Source organism: Muntiacus reevesi, chromosome 12 (assembly GCF_963930625.1).
Source record: "Muntiacus reevesi chromosome 12, mMunRee1.1, whole genome shotgun sequence".
In the NCBI taxonomy this organism is placed as follows: domain Eukaryota; kingdom Metazoa; phylum Chordata; class Mammalia; order Artiodactyla; family Cervidae; genus Muntiacus; species Muntiacus reevesi.
The window spans coordinates 44,258,419-44,286,153 of NC_089260.1; the positions used below are offsets into that span (position 1 = coordinate 44,258,419).

Below are 27,735 nucleotides of genomic sequence, written 5' to 3' on the forward strand. Positions count from 1 at the left end.
ATAAATATCAGTAATTCAGCTCAATAAGAAATAGGAGTCTGTGTGAGTAGGAGCAACCATGGCCTGCCTCTGCAGGTGTGCTAAGTCACTCAGTCGTGTCTGACTCTTTGAGACCCCATGGACAAGCCCGCCAGGCTCTTCTGTCCATGGGATCCTCCAGGCAAGAATACTGGAGTGGGTTGCCATGCCCTTCTCCAAGGAATCTTCTCGACCCAGGGAACAAAATCGCCTCTCTTATGTCTCCTCCAAAATCCATGGAGTTTTTTACCACCACACACATATAGAAAACAGCTCTTATTGGAGTTGTTAGTCATCCTTCGAGGGAAGGAAAAATCCATTCTTCATGGGATATATAGACTGTCAAGACAGGATACCTTCATAATCCAGTGTCAGTGGGTGGTGTATTCCTGGTGCTTTAGGACTTCTGGAAAGGGAGGGACTGAGCTTAGGGTGGGAACAGTGGGCCCAATGCGTTAGCAATGTCTAATTCAGTAATAATTATGAAATTTACCTAGTGAAGGATAACCACAACTTTGCCCAGCACTGGCTTGACTCTTAGAAGCTCTTTGAGGGATGTGGGTATATGTTAAAACTGGTTAAATAAAAATGTTGTTATATACTCCTCTGTATTGACTTGACATGATGTAAACCTTTATACAAAAACATTGATTTTGACATCCCTTTGGAAAGCCATGAACAACAAATAGTTCTCTGCCTATCTCTTGATCCCTTTCCAGCCTCACATCAGTTCTCATATCTGTAGTTTGGGGGTTAAAAGAAACTGTGTTTAAGATTGTTCCTTCCTACCTCTGAGACCTGTTGATTAACTGCACAGAGTCCCTTTGCATCTGTGGGGTATTTTCTAGAGAGAAGGATGGCTGGCCTCCAAAAGGTCACCTTCCCCCACCCTCACACTGCAGCCATTCAGAAGTAGAGGACCAGCATTGACAGTCCCTGTCACCTGCTGGTCCATGTAACTCTTCCCCTTCTGCCTCAGGGCCTTTACACTTGCTCTTTCCTTGGCCTGCAAAGCTGTTTCCCCAGACACTCCCACAGCATTGCATATTCCCCTTGCCTGCTGTATTGTTTTTCCTTAGCACTTATCACTGTCTAACAGATTGTACATTTTGCATATTTTCTTGTTTGGATGTCTGTCCCAACTGGAGTGGTAGTTCCAAGATGGTAAGGATTTTTGTGTGAAGTGGTGTGTCCTTAGCATCTACAACAATACCCAGGACAGGTATTCCTTAATAAGTAATCAGACACAATAATAAATAAATGATCACCTTTTTAACCCAAAGCACCCATTAGCCAGTTTGGATCTGTGTTGAGTGCAAAGTCTGTCAGGAGACAAGGAAATCACAACTTCACACCCGTACTTGAGACCCCAAGCCTGACACCCATGTATGTTTGGGGTTCCTTAGGTATCTCAAGCCTCAGCAGGCCAGAATAATGCATGACCAATTAATTAATTAATACTAAATTGGTTGAACTGGTCATGGGAGGCCCCTATGTGGATGCTACCCCAAGACTTGGATTCGGTAATGGCTTGAATTCCTTAAAATCTTATTGCATAAGATTTTGGAAGTTTATTTCAATTACATTTTCAGCACATTCAGTCTTTTGGGAATAAAACTGTATTTTCTAATGAAATTATATATATTCTGCACTCTGTGTATTAAGCATCTAATTAAGGTTTGTAGGCATAGATTTTGGCCCCTGAAAATATAGAAAGCTTCCATTATTGTCTTCAGTGTCCATAGACTGTTGCAGTGGGGCTTTAAACTTTGTTGCTGTTATTGTTTCATTGGTTTCGTTTCTTCTCCTATCCCTCCGTTACCTAATTGTCTGGGTTTAGAATAGATTTGCAAATGAAAAGCAACCAAATTCAGAAAGCAAAAATGGAAACCTCAAATTAGGCTGTTAGGAAAACAGGCAAAAAGCTGGATGTCTTCTGAAAAGTGAGAGAAGGGAAGACTTATCGCCATGGAGGAGACAATTTCAGGATATCAGAATGCAGGGAACTGCAGTTTTCTAATTTAACAGTAAGTACACAGTACAAATTCACACATTACTGGGCTCAGCTGAGAAACGAAAATGATATTTCAGTATTTTAATATTCTCCATTCTTTGAGGAGTGAGTTTTTTATGGGTAAGCATCAAAATAGTAATATTATAGTTTCTCATTAAAATTTTTAAAATACACAGCTTATTTTCCAAGACATTCATACCATTATTTGTAAACTCATAATAGTGACTTATCATCTTTCATATTGTTATTCAGTCGCCAAGCCATGTTATCAATTGCAAGTTTGTGCAACAGACTACTTGTCTATTGTTAAGTAAACTGAGAGCCCATCCCAAAAACACATTTTACATAGGCGCTTTAATGATGTTTTAATTCCTAAAAGTGCCAACTAGGCCCTTTAAAAATGCTCTTGATTTTTAAATCTATTCCTTATTAATCTATTTTTTATTGGAGCTTTATAATATGTGTTAGTTTCTGCCATACAGCAAAGTGAATCAGCTGCACGTTTATCTCCTCTGCTTTTGGATTTCCTTCCGGTTTAGGTCACCACAGAGCACTGAGTAGTTCCCTGAGTACGTTCTCATTAGTTATCTATTTTTATTTAAATCGTTCTACAAAAATTCCCTGGCTAAAGTGTATTTATGGCTGATTCCTCTTGCTGTCCACCTCAGACTATCAAAACATTGTTAATCGATTATGCTCCAATAGAGAAAAAGTTCTAAAAAAAAATTCTCCAGCTAAACAGCAGGGTTTTGTGGTTGCTGTCACACCAGACTTTGCTTTAATCAGATCATTGTGAAGTGAGTTTGGTTATCTGCAGGTAAAAAGGCTGGGAGCAGTTGACCCTTAATTAGAGTAAACCAAGATATTGAACAGTACTTCAAATGAGGGCCCAGCCTGGGAACAAAAAGCCTTAAGGAAAGCTGGCAGGAGAAAACAAATGCAGGATTCGGGCAGACAATAGCCATGGTAGAGTCATCAACAGTCATTAGAAGATAAGGCTGCTCTGTTAGTAATGGAGATTTACAACTGCATTAGCTTAAGAAAAGCCTCTTAACACCTTGTTTTTTCCAAAGCATTCTTCCCACCCCTAGAATTAACCAAGTAACTTTGGGTCAGCTTTGATTCCTTAAATTCAATTCTTTTAAACATATCTTTTCCTCTTCTGATTCCCCAACTTCCTCCCTCTCTCTGTTCTTTCTCCCCAGAGAGAAAAATCCTGCATTAACAGCACCGAGGCTTTGGGGGGTTCTGCTTGTTTGCGGGAGTACCCTTTTTCACATTTGTTTGTGTTTTAACTAACCACACACCCTAACAGAGTCGTGTACCAACAGCATTTCTGTATTTCTGTCTAGATGAATGGCTAGATGGTAGAAAGTCACGATTTAGTTATTCTTTCAACCCAGAATAAGTACGTTGTTGAAAAAACACAACTATCTTTCACCCTCCGAATTATGTATAATAACTCGAAGAAATTTCCCATCGTGTTTTGCAGGAATGACCTGTTTTTCATACTTAAATTCACAGTCCTGCCTGCGAGGCCTCCTAGACTTTTATTCCTTTTTTTTTTTTTTCTTATCTGGGGTTATGGACCTCAGGAGAGCAGGAAAGGGTTACAAGGTCAAAGCCTTTTCCTCCTTGGAACTTGCGGCTTGCTGGGAGAGGGTTGCCTGGAAAATAGATGCTTTAGAAGGAAGAGGTTGGGGTCAGGATTTTAATTCTGTTAAGCAACAGCTGGTTTGAGTTTCTTTCCACTTCTATCTCCTGCGCCCTTCCTCACAAATCCTTGGAGAGAAGGAATTTGTGCAGAAGGAACTGGCAACATAAAAATCCACCTTCTATTCCTAGGGTGCTTTATCTCCGGCATCTTTGTTACACATTGGATGTCAAGTACTAGAGGGATAGGATAGATTTGATGAGGTGAACTCTATGGGAAAGATGACTAGAGTTTTAGTCCAAAGAACCTTTTAAAATACAAGATGCACGCCTACCGATTTCTTATAAGATTTTTTTCACTAAAACTTTTAATGGAAATAAGTGTCAGAAAGGCCACTGTGGTATTTGGAGGCTGACTGCCAAGAGAAGAATCATGCCTAAAATATTAAAACATGCCAAGTGCGTACTACTTGTTTCTGGACTAGAGACCATATCTGTCTCCAAATTATCGTTTGCCTTCATTTGTTCAACAAATGTTTATTGAGTGTTGCTCTTCCCACAAAGATGCTGGAGGCTGGGGCACAGCAGTAAGATATAAAAGTGCTTACATGTGAGCAGGTGTATCTGTGAATCCGTCCAACTGGGCTTTAAGTACACCCGCTATTCTAAACAGTTTATGCATGGTGTGGGATTTTAAAATCAGGTCTGTTCCAATCATATTATTTTATAATCAACTCATAAATCCACTATTTAAAATGAATATGTAATAACAGAAAAACAGTAAAGGGAACAAAAACAATAGAAGAAAAAAAAATAAATCTCATGGTTAATTTTTTTAGATTGGGAAGTCTCCCATGCTTTTTTCCTACACACACCCACACACGCGCGCGAGCAAAATAAAACTCACATCTCTCAAATCAATGGCAAACTAGTAACAGATTTTCTGGTCTGGGCTCCACGCTGGCCTCAGGCTGTGTTGGTGTGTGGCTCGACAGCAATCAAAGGTCATAATTTCATTGGCAGTTAGCATCAGGTTTAATTTTTCTAGCATGTTAGATTTACCGAAATGTCTGGTTTCAGTTACACTTCGGCATTGACTGAATCAGCTCGGAGCAGTGTGATGTCTTCAGGTACCTGAAGTTTATGGAACACATATGCTAATTGTTTTCAATCACTTTCCTTTCTAAACACAAAAATGTGTTTTCTGAACCTGAGTAACAGTAGTCCTTATTGACATTGCTCCTTTCTTACATTGAAAAAGGACCCAAAGTAGGTAAAAATGTCAATTTAACAAGACTGCCACCTACTGATTGACACGGTTGGCAAACACTACCAGTTTCAGTGTTTGGTGGTTGTTTTTTTTAAATAGCTGTGTATGGTTTTCCCCCAAAAAATGTAGATGCTTTTTGAAAATTAACATGTATCAATTTTAATTGTTTTAGGAATGTGACCAAGTTCACATAGACGATGTCTCTTCCGATGACAATGGACAAGACCTAAGGTGAGCCCATGATTGGGATGTTATAGTTTAATTGCTCAGCTCATTAAGATGAACTTTCTCTTTGGTTAACTTTGGGCTTTTCTTGCATCTAAATAGCACATATAACTTTGGAACAGATGGCTTTCCTGCTGCAGCAACCAGTGCTAATTTATGCTTGGCAACCGGTGTGCGGGGCGGTGTAGACTGGATGAGAAAGTTGGCCTTCCGCTACAGACGAGTAAAAGAGATCTACAATACCTACAAAAATAATGTTGGAGGCAAGTGACTATCACCAGTAGCTTGCTGGGTTGGTTAAGACAGTCTCAATAAAACACTCAAGAGTATCACACATTTACATAACATTTTTTTGGGTAGAACAGCTTTTTCTGAGAGTAGTTTCATCCAACCAGTGATTATTCTGCTGTGATTGAATGAGAGAAGTAATAGACTTAGAGCCAGCTGCCCCGGCCAGGCTAATCTAGTCCTGGCTCCCTCTCTTAGCAGTGGTGTGAGTTAGTAAACTTACTGGAGTAAGTTCTTGACCTCTTGCCTAAAGGACTTAAGAAGAATCATAAAGCATCCTTCTATCAGGTAGATGCTTGTATTAGTTCATCTTTTGATTGTGTTTCTAAAGGACTTTCATGTGAAAAGAAATATATTGACCTCCCTGGTGGCTCAGATGATAAAGAATCTACTTGGAATGCAGGAGACCTGGGTTCAGTCCCTGACTTGGGAACATCCCCTGGAGACAGGAATGGCAACACACTCCAGTATTCTTGCCTGGAGAGTTCCATGGACAGAGGAGCCTGGCGGGCTGCTATAGTCCATGGGGTTGCAGAGAGTCAGACGCGACTGAGCAGCTACCACACAATGAAAAGTTTAAGGGTGGTGCTGGTTTCTGGCATGGCTAAATTCAGATGCTCTGGTGATGCAATCAGTAATCCTTGGCCTGTGATTTCCTTTGGGGACAGTCCCTCCCAAAAGGTGGCAAAAGTGACCACCAGTAGACCCAGACTTCTATTCAACCAGTCCAGCACCTCCATGGGGTAGAGAAACTTCTTTCCCAATAGAGTCAACAAAAAAGTTCCAGACATTTTCAGCGGCCAAGCCAAGGTCATATGCCTATTCTGGGAGCCAGAGGATAGTGATGTGTCTCTGCCCAAATTATGCAGTTGTAGGAATAGGAGTGAGTAGGCTCCCTCAATAGAAGAGAGGACTTCTACAACTAGAAAAAGGGATGCCGGGAATGCAGAAACAATAGATGTCCCCGACAGTACTAAATATTTGTTGCATGGTATGTGAAAAATTGCTTAGTACACGTAAAGCTTGAGGGCAGTATTAGAGTAGTTTTAAATGTTTATTGTTTATAAAGTTGGCAAGACTCGTTGGTAAGGAAGTAGTTCCTTTGCTTTTAAATCCACAGGTCTGCTTGGTCCAGCCAAGAGGGAAGCCTGGTTGCAGCTGAGGGCCGAAATTGAAGCCCTGACAGATTCCTGGTTGACACTGGCTCTGAAAGCCCTCACACTCATTCACTCCCGGTAAGTTGTCCCCAAGTCACTTCGTAGAGCCTCTGCCTGAAGACAGGCTTTGCTTGTTCATTTTGGAGACTTATTTTTCAACTGTATTTTTTTTCTTTCTGTTCTCATAGAACGAACTGTGTGAATATTTTAGTAACAACTACTCAGCTTATCCCAGCATTGGCGAAAGTCTTGCTATATGGTTTAGGAATTGTATTTCCAATAGAAAATATTTACAGTGCAACGAAAATAGGTAAGCTACTTTTTAATCATTTATATAACAGTCAACCTTTTGCTTTCAGGCTAGTGCACATGCAAGGCAATAAATAGGATTTTATTTACAGAATTCTAAATGTCAGAAAACTAGAATAATGTTTAAACCAATTTTATTGTCAAAAATGCCTTTAGATATCAAGAGAAATTTAAAGTATAATCCATGTAACTGAACTCAGAAAATTTTACTTCACTGGCTGACATTAAAGCTTATGTATTTTACTGTAGTCAACTTAGCATCATTTTCAGATTATTATTTTTATTCTCTTAGGCAGCATCAACAAAAATTATTTTATAAGCTAGAACAAGTACTTATATAGAAATATACAAAGCAGAAATAACTAATAGCAGCTTTAATTAGGCAACTCCAATAAATTATTATTACTGGAACTATTTTTTTTTCTGCTTTAATTTAACATGTGTAAATGATTAAGTTCTCATTTTTGTTATGGGGATCAAAAAATTAGATTCTTGCAAAAAGAAAATGTAGTTAAGAAAGATTACTGTGAAATTTACTTAAAATATCAATCAAGACAAAACAAAAGTAGGAATTAAAAGAAGACATGGCTCTTGTTCTTAAGGAATTCACTGTCTAGCAGAGGAAACAAACAACAAAATAACTGTAGCATGACAAAATATTCAGTGGTATATAAATGAACATTTATCAAGTATTTACTAGGTGCCCAGAATTGTACTAAACATTTTACATATTAAAGTCCATCTTTGCAACCTTTTCATTTTACAACTGAGGAAGCTAAATCTCAGAGATGTAAGTAAGTCAGTTTAAGTTAATAGCTAGTAAAGTTGAGGGTTAGAGTAGATCTCTGAGTCTAAGGTCCAGCAAACCATTCCACAGGCTGAGGGATCCTACCAGTAAGGGCCCAAGTGTACACTTCAGTGGGAGAGCATTCAGTCCCACTCAGAAGGAGGCAGAAGGGCAAGTGTCAGTGAAAGTTAAAGGGAAGGTGTGACATTAGAGCTGGGTATAGAAGGGCATATAAGAGTTTTTCTATAGGCAGATGGCTAGTGAGAACAAAGCAACAGAGAAATTAAAATGTATTCCCTGCTGAGGGACTTGTGAGTTTTCCTGGGTGATTAAAATACAGTGTTCATGGGTAGCTGGCAAGGTAGATTTGGGTTTTAAGTGGCCTTATATGTTGCTATGATGAGGTGAATGTTACATAATTGAGTCCTAGGGACAGAGGATGAGTGTCCTGGTAAGTGGGGAAAAGGTTGTTTCTGGCTAAAGAAAAAGGGGCAAAACAGACTATCTCTGACTTGTTCTTCTCTTCAAAGAATTTACTAAATTATCACTAAAAAATTACTTGTTTAGTTATTTTTTCACAGCCTCCTTGATAACTGAGTCTGTCTATATCATTCATCATTGTAGCCATAGGGCCTAGCACATAGTAGGTACTCAATGTTGAATGAAATGGATGAATATATGGTTGTTTATTCAGAAGAAAACTGACAACAGAGGTTTCTTCTAGGCAATTGCATCAGTATTGACACTATTAGCTGATGGGGAAATCAGGTTTGATGACAAAAAATAAGAGTTTGGTCCTACTTATGTGAGTTTGAAGAACTGTAGGATATTCAAATAACCCTATAAAGTTGGAAATAGTTGGAGTTTGAGAATGACTGCTGCCTCCTGAGAAGGGGCAAGAACAGAAAACTAGAAGACCCTTATAAAACAAAGAATTCCTAGTAGTCTGATATACCCAGAATTTTTACATGTTCTCACATAAATTAGTAATCAATTTCCATTAACTCAGGTCTTTATCTGTATCAATTAAGAGAAATCATGTTTTGTGAATAGGGATCCAAGATAAGGTTTTATTGGCACATGAAAGAAAGAACATATTCCAAATAAACATGTAATATACAAGGGATAGTACTTAACTTCCTAGAAGGAAAGGAATAGTAGTATATTACATGTTCTGCAAGTTGAAGTTTAATCCCAAATAATCTGAAAATGTGAGGATAATAGGAAAATATAATAACAATCAAGAAAGTATTTTTAATGGACATATTGTTTGCAATATTGGAATTTTTTTCAGTATAGAATAAAAGTTCAATTTAAATACTGTGCAGTGGTAGAAATGATCTCAAAACCAGTGGTAGAATAACATTCCTGTGATTTTTTTTTTTTTTTACTAATAAAAATAGAGACTGAAACTCCTGTTAATTACTGCTAATCTTGCCATCAAATGAGATGTAATATGGGGATCAGTGCAGAAAAACCAGGGATTTTTTTCCTGTAGGCAAAATGGCAAAATCAGAGAAGGAAAGGGACTGGTCTCTCATTCAGCAGAGAGCTGTGACGTTCTTTCAAACAAATGGATACATCAAAATCAAAATTCCATGTAAGACCTCAAATTAACCTCTAAAAGTGAGCTTCAGTTTATTAATTCTTATTGTGTATTCACAATGAACCTTGGGTGAGAATTTGTCCATCACAGCTTTATTTTAAAGTCACATTGAGTTTACCTTCCTTTTCCCGTGAAGAGGAAACTTTGCAAAAACAGGCAAACATTTCCCTCTACGGGGGAAAAGAAAATTTCATGACATCCAAGTGTTCGGCTGTATATTTTTTTGCAGTGAAAACCAGCCTTTGTATTTGTTTCTCAAAGTGATTTAATATTTCACAGGTTAGTGAGCCACTACAGAAGCATTGAAATGACATCTTTGAATAAGGCTGGCTCCATTTCATTCTGTCAGATGCAAACTAGAGATTTTAGTGCAAAATACAAATATAAAGCAGACATTTGTTTAAGCAAACAAGCAATTTGTTCGTGTGTATATCTGATCCTTATTTGAAAGAGGTACAGGTCCCGCTCAGCCATTCACATCTGAAAACTATAAACTGTCCCATTGTCCATTAAAATGACCTTATTGGCAGCCCTGGACTTGGAACCCCAGTTCCTGTTCTGTGAAGCAACAATGACTGCATTAACCACAGGGATGTGCTGACAGCATAGCTGCCACTGGAGCCCAAGCTGAGTCTTGACATGGGAAAGATAATAGACAGATAAAGGTATCCTGTTACCTTGATCCCGCTTTTCCTCTAGGAAAGTGTTTTACTGAACATTAGATGCCTGGGTCAGGCAAACATGCTCTGGTAGGACCCCAAATTACCTGACATTCATTTCAGAAATAGTTTTCCAAGAATATTTCCGGTCAACACATTTGGCCTTGGGGGTGTCTTTGATTCAAAGAAGTATTCCAACCTGAAAATGAAGGGATAAACTACGTCCGGTGTTTGATTTCTCTTGCCGTAGCAAAACCAATCCTTCAGTTTTGTTCATCCTTCTCAATGGCCTTTCAGTCGGATATTATATTCAGTGTTTGATAGATCATGAAGCATTTTTTAAATCAAGTTAAAATATATTAGCAGAATGGCATGATTTTGTTTAGTCTCAGCTCAGAGTGGGCAAGGTACTACTACAAAACAATACTTTTTCTACCAAATTTATACTGTGAATGACTAGATCCTACTTTTTAATAAATGAGTCTTGGAGGAAAAAGTACTAAAATTGTCAATTTCCCAGGGACAGGATACCACGTGGGTAATTCATCTACAGTTTTTGCTGTATTGTGCTATTCTGCATACTGCCCAAATGGCATGTAAAAGCATGCTTTTCCTAGTTCACACAAGTATGATAGAGTTGGATCAGAAGCATAAAGAAAGCATTTTATATAAAAAGTTTAAGTCGCTGACTTACCCAAAGTTTACATTTTTTTATAATTTACTTTTGTTCATTAGGAAAGGAAAGCTGTTTTGAGAGAATAATTCAGAGGTTTGGAAGAAAAGTGGTATACGTTGTCATAGGTGATGGTGTGGAAGAGGAACAAGGGGCAAAAAAGGTGAGTGTTCCTCACTGGTGTTTCTTGTGCCCTTTAATTTTTCTTAGTCCTCAAAATTCTGAGCTGGATCATTTAAACACATTCCATTTCTCTGAAACAGATTGTGAATGTGTTCAGAACTGTAAGCACTGATCAAGGGCAGAGTAGACTTAAATCATTATTGAATAATCTTCACAAGCTCAGGGGTCATGGATGGTTCATCTTCACAGAACGTGGACTTGGGGAACAGAAAACGAGGCTTAGCTCTGCATCTGTCACCTGGAATAGAGACAGCATACATGCCTGCTAACGCCAGCATGCCCCTCTCTGCACCCATGGCAGACATCACCAGGTGATTAAACCTTTGTTACCTAAGCCTGGATGTAGCCTATGAACCTTGTAAACATCAATTCAGAGAACCTTCTAAACATCAGTTCAGAAAGGCTCTACCAGCTGATCAGAGCTAGGATGCAAAACTTTTCTGCCCTAGAGTATAGTATCTTCTTTTGATCACGAGGTCAGTGAATTACCCCTTTGGGGATGAGCAGAAAGGAAGAACGAAGCAGACCTAACTATTAGGTCTCTTAACCCAGTTTACCCATCATATTTCTTGCTATTTTTCCACATCCCTGCAAGTATAATTCTGTCATTTCCTTTAGCAAAAGCTTTCTCATGAATGTCCTTCATCACATTTTAAAAAGGGGGAAGGAGAAGGGACCACATTCCTTAGCCAGGCATTCAGGGTCTACACAATCTAGTAACAACCTACCTTTCAGGCTCCTCCATTCTTGCACCTTAAACACTGTAGGCACGTTGGTCTGCTTACCTTCCTTTGGCCACACCCAGGACTTCCTCCCTGCTGTTGCTCCTTTCCCCAGGGCGTGAATGTCACTGTCTTCCTCATGTTTCAAAATCCAGTTTATATACCACCTTTTCTGTTTCTATTGTTTGTAAGAACTCAGTTATAAGTAGCACCACTTATCCTATAATTGGAGAAAGCGAAAAAAGTGAAATTGTTAGTCACCCAGTCATGTGTGACTCTTTGCGACCCCATGGACTGTAGCCCACCAGGCTCCTCTGTCTATGGAGTTCTCCAGGCAAGAATACTGGAGTGGGTAGCCATTCCCTTCTCCAGGGGATCTTCCTGACCCAGGGATCAAACCCAAGTCTCCAGCATTGCAGGAAGACTCTATACCATCTGAACCACCAGGGAAGTCCTTAATTGGAGAAGCTATGGGAAATAACTTGGATTCTTGAGCCAGACAGCCTGCATTTGAATTGCAGCTCTATCATTTGCCAGCTCTGAACAGATTACTTTATCCTTCTCTTTCTTTATCTATACATAGGGACAATAGCAGCACCTAGCTCATTGGGCTATTTTAAGGTTTACATTTAGTTAACACATTATTGACTGTGAGACTTTTGCAGAATCTAGCAACTGTGGCCGGCAATTTGTTACGTAGGTGAATATTGAAACACTCTGGTCAATAACATTCAAGTAACAAGAGATATATTGATATGTCTCTGGTAAATAAGTTGTTAAGATATAAAACAGAGCCTGATACCTATGAAGTATGCAACAAGTGGCAGCCATTATTATTAACTATTTGTGCCTGTCTCAGCAGTTAAGTATGAGCTCCTGAGAGGTAGGAATCTTATATTTTGATTGATTTTTGTTTGACCCTCAGTCTTCATTTCTTTTTTACAACTCCCTAAATCTTGGCACAGTCATGCTCTAATATCTCTTAAGTTGAAGAGCATTAAATATTTTGAGATTAACCACTAGGATAATTTTTTTCATCTCTTGCCCACACCCTCACTCATAGAAATGACAATATATGTCCATAAAGGAGGCAAGCTCTTCTGGAATATTTCAGTATATTCCAGAAATGGCACCATGCAATAGATGCAGTATGGCACGTGGCCAACCTCGTTATAGAGTCCAAGAATGGTAAATTCACCTTCAGTAACCCTGAATTCCAGTAAAAGCATAGAAAGTGTAAGTCGCTTAGTTGTGTCTGACTCCTTGTGACCCCATGGACTGTAGCCTGCCAGGCTCTGTCTGTGGAGTTCTCCAGGCAAGAATATTGGAGTGGGTTGCCATGACCTTCTCCAGGGGATCTTCCTGACCCAAGGATTGAACCCATGTCTCCTGCATTGCAGGCTGATTGTTTACCATCTGAGCCACCAGGAAAACCCACCAAAGCATAGAAACGCTAATTCTATAAATAATAGATTATCTCTCATATTCATAGATACACCATATGCCCAGGATTAGAGTTTCCCCAAGTGTGATCAGCACTGGTGGAAACCCACCCACACTTTTTAAAAACTTGATTCTAAGCAGTATTTGCCATCTAAGCACTCACTCTGCATTCCAGCTTCACCAATGGCCATTGTCATCAGGTACATCTGTTAGCCCTTTGGGCTGTCTTCATAAAAAGAAATCTTTCCTAGACTAAATAAAGTGCCCAAAACTCAACCCTGGAGAGTTAAAGAGAATATTTGGTGCAAATCCAGACTCAAGTCTTTTTCCTGAGAAAGCCTCTGTAATCCCCTGCCATTTCTAGACAAGACCTCCTAGTGGCGATGGGAACATGGAATAGTTTTGCACCTCTGAGCATCATAGAATTGAAGAACAGAATTGCATGCCAGGATGGCCCAGGGCCAAGGTGTGAATGTGCCCTCCAAGCTGGTCCTTCTCCATCTGGTATTCAGCAAAATATTTTAAAGAGAAGCCAAAATGTGGCTTTCTAGCTTGTGGTAGACAGAAGAATGTTTATGAAAGTGATGACTTAATATGAAAAAAAAAAAAAAAAGACACAAGTCAAGTCTTTGGTCCCCAATCAAGGATTCTGTAGACCAGTTTCTTCCTAAGCCTTTCTGAGAAGTTTTCTTTCTTAGATATTTGTGTGAGTGAACACAACATGGAAAAAGAAAAGGAATTACTGGTTTGATATTAGAATTGAAAGTAGAAACAGTACTATTTGTTCCCTCTGAAGAGCAGTTAAAATTGTTTCCACTGTTTATCCCTTGGACATATTATTCTTTTTATTCAGGACAAACACACACACCTGTACCAAAAAAAAAAAAATTAGACAACTGCTTACAAAGAACATCCTCTTTAAATTGTTTGACCATGAATGAGAACTTGGAGCTTCAACTTTGCTTTAGTTTCTTGGGATAAGTGTTTGTGATCAGTGCAGTCCTCTTACAAAGGAACTCTGCACTTTGAGACCTACCAGCTTGGAAACTCTAATGAAACTGTAACCCAGAGTTGTAAGATCTTTATGTGTGTTTGTAAATTGTACAGATTTTTCAGAAATACTCAGATTTCTAAAAATTTCACCTGTGATTCAGATGTCACAGGAAGGTGAATACTTTGGCCAAGATCACATGGCTTGAAAGCTACCAAACTAAGATATGAAGCTGATTATATCTTTGAGATTCAGCACAAAGTTCCTTCAAATTATAAACTTCACTTAGACATCTTAAATATGATTTGATTAGCAAAAAATAATTTTAATGCTTTTAAAAAATTGTTATAGTGTGCAATGTTTATTTCCTTTTGGGAGGTATATAGAACTATGTCAAGTGTTCTCCCCCTTTTACACTCATGATTAAAATTTTAAAAATAAATCACTAATTCTAGTTTATGATTTGGTTCACAAGCATTTCAGATTACTAAATAAAACTGACAGTGAAACAGTGAAGTGCTGCAAGAGTGGGTACTAAAATGATTTGCAAAATCAAAACATTTTGCTTTTCTTCTAAATCAGTTTTAACCATTTAGCTTATGTCTTAGTTTCCTGTGTCCTTTTAAAAATCTAGTACAACACTTTTGCCTCCTACCTGTAGAGATGTCTTTCATCTCCCTAAATGATGTTCTTTTGCTAGATGTACTGTTTTCTTTTTTTGTTTTTAAGCCCAGGAATGAAAACTAGGAAGTATTCTGCCAGTTACCTGTTTTGTTATGCTCAAATCTGCTGTCACTGTTGCTCTCTCTTCCAGTACAATGCCAGGAGTTTCATCAGTAATTTGATCTAATTCTGTAATTTGTATCATTAAAAAACATTCCTTCAAAGAGAAAAGGTTAAAGATACCTTTGTTTTTAAAAAAACATTATTCTAAAAAGATCTTAAAAATTTTTTTTTATTGGAGTATGGTTGATTTACAATGTTGTGTTAGTTTCACATGTATGGCAAAGTAAATCAATTATACATATATCCACTCTTTGTTAGATTCTGTCCCCATGTAGGTCATTAAGACTGTTGAGTACAGTTCCCTAGGCTATATATGCATGCTCAGTCACATCAGTCGTGTCCGACTCTTTGCAACAGTAGGTCTTTATATATATATATTTATTAGCGTGTTTATGTCAATTCCAATTTCTCTCTCCCCCTGCCTTATCCCCTGGTAACCATAAGCTTGCTTTAACATCTGTAACTCTTTGTCTTATAAATAAGTTCATTTGTACTGTTCTTTTAGATTCCACATTTAAGTGATATGGTATTTGTCTTTCTGTGTCCAACTTCATTTAGTAAGGTCCATCCATGTTGCTGCAAATAGCATTATTTCATTCTTTGTATGGCTGATATTTCCATTGTATATGTGTACCACATTTTCTTTATCCATTGCTCTGTTGATGGACATTTAGATTGCTTCCATGTCCTGGCTATTGTAAATATTACTGCAATGAACACTGGGGTGCGTGTATCTTTTTTAATTTTGGTTTTCTTTTTCTGATCTCTCATTGCTCATATATAGGAATGCAAGAGATTTCTGTCTATTTTGTATTCTATAACTTTACCAAATTCGTTGATGAGCTCTAGTAGTTTTCTGGTCCAATTTGTATTCCTTTTCTTTTTCTTCTCTGATTGATGTGGCTAGGATTTCCAAAACTATGTTGAAACATAGTGGTGAGAGTGGACATCCTTTTCTTATTTCTGACCTTAGAGGAAATGCTTTCAGTTTTTCACCCTAGAAGAAATAAGCAAATTCTAAAAAAGATCTCTTGTAAGAGTTTTCTTCAAGCACCTCTTTGGTCCTAGAAAGACTGTTCAGAGAAACTATCTCCCTACCTGTCAATATCTTCCTTTGATGTATGTATGTCTTCTGTTGTCAAATTTTGCCATGCTCTTTTTTAACCATAAAATTTCTTGTTTTCCTAACATTCCTCCAGTGAAAATAGTTAAGCATGACTTAAAAATCAAAATGTAAGTAATAGTCTTCTGCACACTGACAGCAGTTTTGGTTTCTGGAGCAAAATGGCCTTGTTTTATTACTCTGACTTTATTTACTTTTCAGGGAACCACTTAAAATGAATCTCGTGAATAACATGGAGGGAAGGGGGGGTATGGCAAGAATCCATTATTCTGCATAATAACAGCAGCTTCATCAAAAATGTCCCTTTTCAATGTGCATCCCAAACCTTGCCCAAAATCAAGATGAAGCTAAGAATCTGCTTGATAATGCTTGATTCTGAGTTTATTTGGGAGAAAAATAAGGACTTTTGTTAAAAAAAAATATATTTTTGATGCAAGTTTTTGCTTTGAGTTTTAAGTGAGACAAAGGGATTACTAACACTGATTACAGAATTTTATTCTAAAGCCATTACACTTATTTAACTTAATGAGCACAAACTATATGCCAGATCTTAAATTGGATTTCATCTTTAAAGTGCACACTTTGTCCAGAGGGGCTGCAGATGTACAAATAGTCATAGAGCAAAGCTGTGCTGAAAGTTTCATAAATTCTCAGAATAATCTATTTACAATTTGTGAAGTATTTGTATCTCCATATGCAAATTTTCTACATATATGCATAGGAAAGCACAGATAAGTTATTTTTTATACAAATTTTAATTCTATACTTTTTTCTATACCTTTTTTTTTTCACTTAATATATATCCTGGTAGTTATTTTGTATCAGGAGCACATGGAGCTCTGTATCTCTAATGCTTATAAATGACCACATCAGAATTTCATTAAATTGATGTGCTATAATTTAACAAGTCCCCTGGGGCTCAACATTTTGGTGGTTTCCAGTATTTACTATTACAGACAGTTCTTATGTGGTTCATGTGTGGGCAAGTATCAATATATTTGTGGGATAAATTCCTAGAAGTGTAATGCCTAGGGCAAAGGCTATGTGTTTTTATGGTTTTGAAATACTTTTTAATAATTCAGCAAAATTCAAATTACATGTGAATGTCCACACACCCAGCTTTTTATATTACTGATCTTATGTATAACCAGAAGGGATAAATGCAAAATACCAGACAGGAAAGGTGGCAGAAGGAAATTTGGAAAACTGCACATGTGGGCAAGAGGAACAGAAAGGATGTGTCATCATCTTCCCATTAGGGAAATTTTGGTTCTAGTGACCCAAAAACGTGTGCTACTTCCCAAAAGTTAGGTCTTGGTGCCCATTTTTCTCAACATATGCCTAATCTCTATAAACGAATCACACACACATCAGTTTAGGCTATTATTGTTAGCTGTCTTGGTTTCAAGGCTCTAGTTACCCGATGGAGTATCTCCATGTTGTTGTTTTTGTTCATTCGCTAAGTCCTGTATGACTCTTTGCCACCCCATTGATTGTAGCACACCAGGCTGCTCTGTCTTCCACTGTCTCCCAGAGTTTGCTCAAATTCATGTCCATTAAGTCCCATTTCATCCATCTGAATAACTGCATATATATGTGGTATAATCTCACAATGTCTTTATCCATTCATCTGTTGGACACAGGTTGTTTCCATATCTTGAGTATTGTAATAGTTCTGCTGTGAACGTGAAGATGCAGATATCTGTTCAACGTATTATTTTCATTTCCTTCCGGCATGTATATACCCAGAAGTGGGACTGTTTAGTCATGTGGTAGTTCTGTTTTTACTTTTTTAAGGAACCGCCAGACTCGTTTCCATACTGATTATACCAATTTACATTCTGACCCACAGTATATAAGGGGTCCCTTTTCCCTACCTCCTCATCAGCATTTGTTACCCCTTGTCTTTTTGATGAAGGCTGTTCTAACAGGTGTGAGGTGATTATCGCATTGTGATTTTGACTTGCATTTCCCCAATTAGTGACGGTGAGCACTACTTCACATACTTGTTGGCCATCTGTATATCTTCTTTACAAAAATGTCTATTCAGCCCAATTTTTAAATTAGATTGTTTTGCTGTTGAGTTTTATGTTAACCCCTTATCAGAATATAGTTTACAAATTTTTTTTCCTCGTTCTGTGTCTTTTCATTTTGTCAATCATTTCTTTTGCTGTGCAGAAACTTTTTAGTTTGGTATAGTCTACATGTTTATTTTGCTTGCTTGTGCTTTAGGTGTCATATCCAAAAAATCATTACCAAGGCTGATGTCGAGGAGTTTTTCCCCAGTGTTTTCTTATAGGAGTTTTATATGGTTCTTGGTCTTACATTTAAGTCTTTAGTCCCTTTTAGGTTGTTTCCTTCTTTTACAGGTTAATTCTTTCATTCTTTTATAAAAGAATATGTGACTAGCCAGTATTCCCAGAAACATTTATTGAAGAGACCATCTTTTCTCCATTGAGTATTCTTGGCTCCCTTATATTAGTTTAGCATATATACGTGGCTTTGTTTCTGGGCTGTTGATTCTGTTCCATTTTCTATATGTATCTGTTTTTATTCTATTATATGCTGTTTTGATTACCACAGCTTTATAATACAGCCTGAAATCAGAAATGTGATGCCTCCCACTTTGTGCTTTCTCAGGATTGGTTTAGCAATTTGAGGTCTTTTAGCTCCATGTACATTTTAGGATTGTTTTTTCCACTTCTGTAAAAATCGCTATTGGAACTTTGACAGAGATTGCACTGAATCTGTAGACGGTGGCTCAGAAGAGTACAGAGTCTGCCTGCAGTGCGGGAGACCTGGGTTCCATCCCTGGGTTGGGAATATCCCCTGGAGGAGGGCGTGGCAGCCCGCTCCAGTATTCTTGCCTGGAGAATCCCATGGACGGAGGAGCCTGGTGGGCCACAGTCATGGAGTCACAAAGAGTCAGACGACTGAGCAACTAAAGGATGCACACATAGTATGAACATTTTAACAATATTTGTTCTTCTAATCGTGAGCTTGACATACCTTTCCATTTATCATTTGTGTCTTCTTCAGTTTCTTTCATCTGTGTCTTATAGTTTTCAGTGTAGAAATCCTTCACTTTTACTGTTTTTGATGTTATTGTAAATGGAATCACTTTATTATTGGACAGTTTGGTCTTACTGTATAGAAAGGCTGATTTTCATAGGCTAATTTTGTATCCTGCAACTTTGTTGAATTCATTGATTAGATCTAACAGTTTTTTGTTGGTGTCTTTAGGATTTTCTATACATAAAATCATGTCATCTGCAAATAGTTTTACTTCTTCCTTTCCAATTCTGATGCTTTTATTTTTCTTACCTGATGTGCTGGCTAGGTCATTTTGAGTCTTAATCCCACACTGCCTTACATCGTAATAAAAAAGTTTCAGCAGATATGTCTTGCCTGCTGGTTCTTGGCAGTGGGAGGATATGTTATGTATGTATATTATTTTATAAATCTGCTCTAGCTATAGTGCTGAACAAGTAATACTTTAATGAAAAAGTTATTGACTTTATTAAACCTAGGAGCAACCCTGAATCATTTCCCCTAACCCGTTACTTTACAAATAAACAAACTAGGGCTCCAAGGAGATGTCATGATTCAAAGTCATGTTACTAAAGTCAGAGTTGAGAATATAACCCAAGTCTCCTCATTCTAGAACCTGCTTTTCTTTTCCTCTTTTGCCACCATCACTCTCTGATTTGATATAAGAAATATTTGTTCCAAGCTAAACACTGATTCAGGAAAAAAATTATTTACTTTGTACTTACTGGGTCTGGGAAGCTCTTGTTGATCCATAAAAGCTTCACATTGGTATGTGCCTACTTAGAGAAAATGTTATTTTGCAATATAATTATTAGTTAACACGTTTGAATCCCCTGTTCTCTTCCCTAGACTCAGTCTTTTTATAATTAATATTAAATGTTCATAATAACTATTATTATTAATAAACTCTTTAATAGGACTAACCAGGTCTTGCACCATTTGACTCCTATAGCCAATAATGTCAGCTAACAATGACCTTGTCCTTTATCCTCTGCCCCTTCACACACACACAGCCATTACAGTGCTCTTCTGAACGATCATCCTTTCGTAACTAGCTCAGTTATTACCTCTCCTCTTACCAAGTGTCTCCCTCAGTTCCCCAGGCAAAGGGAATCGCCGCCTCCTACTCCTTTGAGGTGAACTTGCATAATTGCTGTTCATGTCTACTACTCAACCACAGACCATGAAAGGGTTAGTCAGGGGTGTCTTCTATGCCATGCATGCAAACACAAAAATCTCTAATGAATGAGTGCAAAATAGTATAGTATATTTTTATGATCTAAAGTTGCCCAGTGGAACATCATAAATATTTGAAAAGAGATCCCTAGTACTTGGTACTGAACTGTTATTGAAGGATAACAAAAATAGAGATACCCTAAAATAGTATAGATTCCAGAAAGGCCTACATGTGATATTGGACTGTGGTATATGTTTTTAGCAGATCACTTGAGACAAAGACATTGTCAATAAGTAACAATATTTTGTATCCCCAGAATAATAACACGTATGTGATCTATGCCAAAATAGTAGCTTCTACTGTCACTTAGATAGTCCCCCCAAAACTCCTCAGTTCCAAATTCTATTCGTTTTCATGCCATATTCTCCTAATAGTCTGAATTGTTTAAAAACTCCCTAGAACTATAATCACAAATTATACTCAGACCTTCACATTATTTTTTGTGTTAAAAAAAAAAATGTTTTCTGTGAGCTTAATAGAATTTTATTCTCTGAAAGGTGATGATTATCTTTCTCTTTTGTAAGAAGATTTTGCTGATACATACTTATTATAATGTTTTTGAGTCATAAAGTTGATAATCATGTTTTTATCCTTCATGGATGATGAAATTTTTGGGGGGAGAAAGGGGCTGTTTTTCTTGTCTCTGGTTAATTCAGATGTTTTACAAAGATATCCCCATCACATAAGGCAGATTTTTAAACAACTACAAAAAAAAGCTGAAAAAACTACCTTAGATGTTCATTTAAAATTTTGCCATATGGTAATGTGGTTTCAAGGTCAGTGTGGACAATGCCTGATGGAAATAAATGAAAAAAAAGTTGCTTCTAAAATCAAAATTTGATTTTAGTTCTAAAATCAAATTTTACAAAATGTAAAATACTACCAACTAAGGAAAATCGCTTAAACTTGCAGCATGAAAGCCCCAGCGGATCCAGATTTTGAAACGCAAATATTTGACACGTTTTTGTTCACAGCTACTGGGTTTTATTTGAAGTTTGGAATCGGCATTCAAGTGGCAGTGTAGGTCTGCTTAAGAAATACCCATCACCCTCTTAAAAAAAAACAGACTCCCGAATTGCATTTTAAAACGCACACTGGTATTCTTAGGGGAGGAGTAAGTTTGGATTTTTGTTTTAAACAGATGTGATGTTGAGATCTTAACGGGCAGTTTTCACAGTTCGGAGTAAAGGGGGTTGGGCCGTGCGTGGAGAGGACTGACAGAGCAGCCCTCAGGGCTGGTGCTGGGAGTGTTCTCCATCCTCACCACATTGTCTGCCCCTCTGCAGCACGCCATGCCCTTCTGGAGGGTCTCCAGTCACTCCGACCTCATGGCCCTACATCACGCCCTGGAACTGGAGTACCTGTAACAGTCACCTAGCACTTTGAAGCCGCACAGCCGCCATGTGACCAGGGGACACGTCCACCAAGCTGAGTCCCAAGTGGGCGCCAGACTCCAAACTCACATTTCAGAATTTTGACACCCAGCTGCTGTGGGTCCTCGCCTCCACCTCTGTGGGAAATGAAGGACACCACACGCCTTTCTTCAGAACAGCTGTTGACCCCTAGTACTGTGAATCCATTGCAAATAAGCCATGAGAATGTTCTAGCACAGTGCGGTGTGTCTTGGCCACATTAACTAACCATGGTTCGAACCTGTGAAGAAAGGACCTGCAGACGCTTTGTGTTTCTAGCATCTTCAATGTGACATAAAACAGCTTCTCCAGTACAGCAAACTTGATTGCACAACAAAGACTGAAATGGGTTTCCTGAGTACCAGTGGGGGGATATTTCTTGTAAAGGTTTACTTTTTCTGGTGTCTCATACCCAGGGTCTTCTGTACATCTCTACTTATTTATGAACAGACTTTAAAAAAAAAAAAACCACAGCTTTATCGAGGTATAATTCAAGAACCATACAGTTCACGCAAATAGACTTTTGACATCAGATAACTGAAGAGACAGTAGCATGATGACAGAAGCAATCAAAGGCCCTGGCCTCATGACACAGCAAGTACTTTGAATTTTAGCACATTGCAAAGTAGTTTAAAATATGTCTAATTTAAACATATAATATGTACATCACTGAGACAATCATGTACAGAAAGAATTTTTGGTGTAAATTTGTAATAATGGATGATTCTTTTACATATTGTTTAGGAAAATGATATCGAAAGGTAGCAATGCCTTGATAGTGAAGTATGAGGTGGACCTGCACAGACATGCAGGGCCTTCTCCAAGTACTGGGTATAAATATGTAGATAATGGATTTTTTTTTTTTTTTTAAGATCATGTTGTCAAGACCAAAAGCATGGATGTCACGTGTCAATAGGATTTTGTTTTCTAATTTTTTTTTCCCCAATCTGTACTTTTTTTTAAAAAATGCTGTTAGGAGGGCCTTGGTAAATAACACATCAGTGTCTTAAACAATTGAGGGGGAAGACAAGTCCTCTTAAAACCTCACTTCATTTTTAGCATTAATGTAGTATAGCTATTTGGCAAAGGACAGTAGTTCAAATGCTTCTTCCCACAGAGAGAATGTAGATGATGGATAGGTTTTATAAATGAAATGGTTCATGAATTAGACATTAGCAAAGGGACACTATCATGTGTCCAGATGATATTTTCTTGTTTAAGGAAGGCCATCATCACGTATCTGCAAATCAGCACAACTTTCTATTACTTCCTTACACCTCCCACCCCCGCCTCCAAAGTTCATTGCCAGCAGTGGGGCATGGTCCAGTCATCATCACCAAGAAAATAATGCTACTCTTTTCACCCCCATTCTAATTATATGACAAGCATAAATCTGAAAAATGAAGTTTGTCACCTTTGTAATACCCCAAAAAAGTTTATCCAAAAGCAATCCATCAGTTTATCTAGACACTAGTTTCTCTCATCTAAAGGCCTTCCATTGTCATGAAATTACTTTTTGGATGAATTTTCTTTAATAGTATATTGGAGGGGAAAAAACCCACCAGCTTTGACCCAAAGTAGCTACAGAGCTGCCCTATCCTTTCCTAAGGTTTCATGTTGCTGCTAGAATTAGTCAGTTGTGAATATCTCCAAATTGTTTAATCATTGAATTCAGTTGTTTTTTTTCCTCTCTTGCTTGAAGCAAACAGAAGTCAACAGTTTTTTAGCCTTTCCATTTTATGTTTTTGTACTCTGCAAACTGAAAAGACTAAAGTTTATCTTGGCCTTACTGTATAAAGGTGTGTCGTGTCCACAACTGTGTACAGACTTTTTCTTCAGTTTGTGTTTAAATTAATAAAACTGATTTGTGAAGTACTGTAAGCTCCCCGTCAGTATTGTCTTCATCGTTTGGTTCTATAAAATAGCAGGATCTTGGTGGTGTTAGAACACTCATAGTCCAACAAAAGGAAGCTGTATGGAGCAGCTGTAGTAATGGCTTTATCAGCCCTTGCAAGGAACTAAGCTAGCAGAATAACAGCTGTCTCTTTGATCACCACTAAGAACAGATGAATGGAAAAGCCTTTTACTTCCTCTGAAACTATATAAACGAGACCTTCACTCAGATTTATCTGCTATGGAACCGAATTCAACATCAAGTATCTTGGATGTCAGAGCATAGATTTAGCCACTTCAATACCCAAGGGACAGCAATGGAAAGTAGTTTCCATTCCATTTCATCTGTAAAGAACGCCCACAACATACATCTCTAAGATTTGGCCAGTTTCATCACTGACAAAGAGCTATATAACAGCACAACTCGCTTCTTCCTGGGATTTCATCTTAGAAACACAACATTCACACATACAGAACACATGAACATCAAACATGCAGTGGTCTGACTCATTCTTCAGGCCAAGGATGTTCATTTTTCACATGCACACGTTTGGCCAAGTGGCTTGAATAATGAAGTGTCTGTGCATGCTTGGTCGCCCGACAGTGAGACATTTGGAGAATGTCTGTAGAGAAAGTCAGGGGTGGGGAGTGGAGGGACTTTTGGGTCTCAGGTGAAGAAAGTATGGAAAAGAGTCAAATGGAGTGCATACCCTCAAATGATGGATTTTCTAAAGTGCTACTTCTAACATGATGCACTTTGGTCCATAGATGAGAGTCCACATTTCTCTCCCTGCCATTCTAGACTTTTCAGATACAGTCTCTACTGTCTTTCCAACATTGTATCTCATTATTCTTACAAACAAACCTTCGGTCCATGTTAACGGAGTTCTTTAATAGACCAAACAGCCCCTAAGAATCCTTGCCTCACCTCTACTCAGAGCTTGCCCACTGCCATCAGTGACTTCCTCCACCCTCAATCCACCCAAGCCATGTTCAGCTCCAGAGCCTTCTAGGCAGAACCTTCTTTCCCATCATGGCACACAGTGTTAGCTCCTTCTCTTGAACTTCTCCCCACCTCCAATGTCCATAGTCTTACTGACTGTTCATAATACCCTCTTCAATTAAGGCTCACTGTGCACCCACCATGGTGAGGGTGGGGGAGTGTCTGTCTTGAGATGTTAAGGATAGGAGGTCCTTGCTCCTGTGGATTGAGTTTACATCAGAGTAGGCGTGAACAGATGAATGAGTGAATGAGTGAATGAATGAGATATATTCAGTTGGAAACGTTCTTTGTGGAAAATTAAAACAGGGAATATATGTAAGTGACAGGGCTTCCCTGGAAAGGATGGACAGAGCTGAGACAGCTGAACTGAGACCAGCTGCTAAGAGGCAGGCAGCATGTGAAGAAGAGGAGTAGAAAAGAGAGGCACTAAGGTCCTTGGAGGAGAAGACTTCAGTTTATCGTGTTCTAGGAGTGAGAATCACACTCATGGGTCCAAGAAGAGGTGATTTTGCAAAGGATAGCCACCGAGAGGTCTACACAGGGCTATGACCCAAACTGATACATTCTTTGAAATGATCACTCTGGCTGCTGGGTGGAGAGTGGACTATAGAAGGGCAAGAGAAGAACTGGGGAAATGAGTCATTAGGCCAACAGCAAGGTCCAGGCAAGCAGCAGCCGGATTCAGATTAGGATGGGAAAAAGAACACTTGGATTTATTTTTAGCAATAGCAACAACAGCACTGGCTGATGGCTTGAAAGGAGTGAGCAGTGGGACACAAGAGGAGAGTGGACACCTCCAGAGTAAGGCGTCTCCCCACCCACTGTGAGATAGTACACCTAGTGGTTAAGAGCCTGGCCTCTGCAGGCAGGTTGCCTGGGTTCAAATCCTGGCTTCCCCATTTTATCTTGCCAAGTTAACTTCACTGTGCCTTAGTTTCCTCATCTGTAAAATGGGGATAACAATAATACCTACTTCAGACCATTAAAAAAGGAAATGGCAACCCACTCCAGTATTCTTGCCTGGAGAATTCCATGAAGCCTGTCAGGCTATAGTCCATGGGGTGGCAAAGAGTGACTATCTTACACTGAGTGACAACCGAGTGACTGTCACTCACTTCAGACCATTACAATGAAGACCAAGTAAGTTCATGTGAATAAAGTGCTTGGAACACCACTTGGCAAATTATTGAATGCTATTCATTCACATACTTGCTAAGTATTCATAGACATTTTTTTTTCTCTCCAACTCAAGAATCAGCTCTTTGATGGCACAGACCATTTACAAGGGGATTGCATTTTTCTGGACTAGTCAAGGAAAGTGAAAGTTACAGTGTTAGTCACTTAGTCATAGCTCAAACTGTAGCTCACCAGTCTCCTCTGTCCATGGGATTGTCTGGGCAAGAATACTGGAGTGGGTTGATATTTCCTTCGCCAGGGAATCTTCCCAACCCAGGGATCAAATGTGGGTCTCCTACACTACAGGCAGAGTCTTTGCAGTCTGGGCCACCAGGTAGGCCTAAGCCTAGGAAACAGGAGGAAAAAGACAACCATTATGTAGCAATTCTTTTTTAATAGCTACCATCCCAATGTTTGAGGTCAGGAATTAACGAGTGTCCTAAATGGAAAGGAAATCCGAAAGGAAGAGGATATATGTATATGTGTGGCTGATTCACTTTGCTGTACGGTAGAGACTAGCAACATTGTAAAGCAATTATACTCCAATAACAATTAATTTTTTTTAAAAAAGGACTTCTCTGGTGGTCCAGTGTTTAAGAATCCATCTGCCAATGCAGGGACACGAGTTCAATCCCTGGTCCGGGGAAACTAAGATCCCACATCCTGCGGGACCCTAATCCCTCATGCCACAACTACAGAGCCCTTGTGCCTACCCTAGAGCCCTGCTCCACAACAGGAGAAGCCACAGCAGAAAAGCCCATGCACCGCAACTAGAGAAAGTCCCCTCAAAACAACGAAGAGCCCCTGAGCGGAAATGAAGACCCAGCACAGTCCTTAATAAATGAATAAATTTTAGAAAAAAAAGAATCACAATGACAAAGGAGACTTCTGTGAGCGATCCTGTGGACATGAGAGGTGGGACCAGCAGGGCAGGCAGGAAACCCTGCCCCTAAGCTGAGCCCTGCAGGCTGAAGCTGGCCTGAGCAGAGTGGGGAGGAGGAGAGCAGAGGAGAGAGGCCACAGGACTACAGGAGCATAGGCAGTGTGGGTCTGAGTGGCCAGGAGAGGGAAAGGGGAGGCTGTGAACTGTCCTTCACCTCCAAGGAAAACTTCAGACTTAGTGCTTTTATTACCCACAAGCTTGGCTGTTCCCCCTCTATGGAAGACAGAAAAGCAAGAAGACAAGATCAGAGGTTCTCAGCCTCCTGCATTAGCACATAAAGCCTGGAGGACCCTTTACTAGGGCCCCTGATTCAACATTAAACTATTAGATGAGAGCCCTAAGTAGTGTCCAGCAGAGCCCCTTTTATTTTACAGATTACAAAACTCAGGTTAAACGCTCTTTCCTGAGAGATCACAGCCGAATCAAGCAGTCACGACTCTGAGCAACTCTTGGATACAACACAGAATCATGAAAAGATCATGGGCTCTCAGGTCAGTACAAGCTGACTTTTCCTCTGGCTTCATCGCTCCACACCAGGGCTTAGGCAGCCCTTTCCATTTTCAAGGGGTATCTCACATCCTGTCATTAATACAATTGTTCAGTGAGGCCTGAATGCTCATAGCACCTCAATTCTATGCTATCCTTCCAGACATGGATTTAAAATTTGACTCCCAATCAGCATTTACACATGTCCCACGCACATACATTTTGTAATAACTTTTCAAATTTGCTTTTCAAAACTGGAATAGGGCTTGGATGTTCCCCAACTCAATTGAATATAAAGGAGGCCATTTGCTGAAGGAGCTTCCCTGGTGGCTCAGATGATAGAGAATCTGCCTGCAATAAGGAAGGGCCAGGGTTCCATCCTTGGGTCCCGAAGATCCCCTGGAGAAGGGAACGGCAACCCACTCCAGTATTCTTGCCTGGAGAATCCCATGAACAGACGAGCCTAGCAGGCTACAGTCCACGGGGTTGCAGAGAGTCGGACACAACTGAAGCAACTTAGCACACATGCATTTGCTTAACAGAATGTGGAGATGGGCCCATGAACACTGTGTGTTCATTTAAGACCTCTAAGAAATTCCCTCTCAGATCCTGGGACTCGCCCCACCC

The 27,735-nt window shown here is 39.0% G+C and overlaps 1 protein-coding gene across 5 annotated transcripts in view; it reads left to right on the forward strand.

The window, feature by feature from the left end:
- EYA1 (EYA transcriptional coactivator and phosphatase 1) overlaps positions 1-22,975 on the forward strand; it is a 181,445-nt gene extending 158,470 nt beyond the window's left edge. For all 5 annotated transcript variants that reach the window (XM_065903226.1, XM_065903229.1, XM_065903227.1 and 2 more), the window contains 6 exons: positions 5,128-5,186; positions 5,283-5,443; positions 6,589-6,703; positions 6,814-6,935; positions 10,722-10,822; positions 21,482-22,975. In XM_065903226.1, the coding sequence (XP_065759298.1) occupies positions 5,128-5,186; positions 5,283-5,443; positions 6,589-6,703; positions 6,814-6,935; positions 10,722-10,822; positions 21,482-21,562 (639 nt within the window). In that variant the 3' untranslated portion in view covers positions 21,563-22,975. The remainder of the gene's footprint in view (positions 1-5,127; positions 5,187-5,282; positions 5,444-6,588; positions 6,704-6,813; positions 6,936-10,721; positions 10,823-21,481) is intronic.
- The last annotated feature ends 4,760 nt before the right edge of the window (positions 22,976-27,735 follow it).